The sequence below is a fragment of the Haliaeetus leucocephalus genome, unplaced genomic scaffold (assembly GCF_000737465.1).
Source record: "Haliaeetus leucocephalus isolate CR32 unplaced genomic scaffold, Haliaeetus_leucocephalus-4.0 Scaffold0, whole genome shotgun sequence".
NCBI lineage: Eukaryota > Metazoa > Chordata > Aves > Accipitriformes > Accipitridae > Haliaeetus > Haliaeetus leucocephalus.
In genome coordinates this window covers 6754165-6754495 of record NW_010972436.1, presented here as the reverse complement: position 1 = coordinate 6754495, position 331 = coordinate 6754165, and the positions used below count along the sequence as shown (strand labels likewise).

The following is a 331-nucleotide window of genomic DNA, read 5'->3' as shown; positions in this document are numbered from 1 at the left end:
TCCTCCGGCAGTACGGGGGAGGACAGCAGCTAGAGGGAGCTCCTCCGGACTGCATCTGCCCGTGCGCCCCGGTTCCTTTCATAGGCTCCCCCGCCCCCCCCCCTCCCTCCTTCCCCCGTGATGGCGGAGGACAGCGAGTCTGCGGCCAGCCAGCAGAGCCTGGAGCTGGATGACCAGGATACCTGCGGCATAGACGGCGACAATGAGGAGGAGGCCGAGCACGCCAAGGGGTAGGGGCGCGCTGCGGGCCGGGCGGGCACGGTTCGGGGAGGCAGCCCCCGCGTCTGCCGCCGCGGCAGCGGTAGGGCTGGAGGTGCCGCCGCGGCCGCTG

General features: G+C 72.8%; 1 protein-coding gene across 1 annotated transcript in view; it reads left to right on the top strand.

Annotated features, from left to right (window-relative positions):
* The first annotated feature begins 69 nt into the window (after window positions 1-69).
* The window catches only part of NMT2 (N-myristoyltransferase 2), a 35197-nt gene continuing 34935 nt past the window's right edge, over window positions 70-331 (top strand). The window contains exon 1 of the mRNA XM_010575880.1: window positions 70-230. Within this exon, the coding sequence (XP_010574182.1) occupies window positions 121-230 (110 nt within the window). The 5' untranslated portion in view covers window positions 70-120. The remainder of the gene's footprint in view (window positions 231-331) is intronic.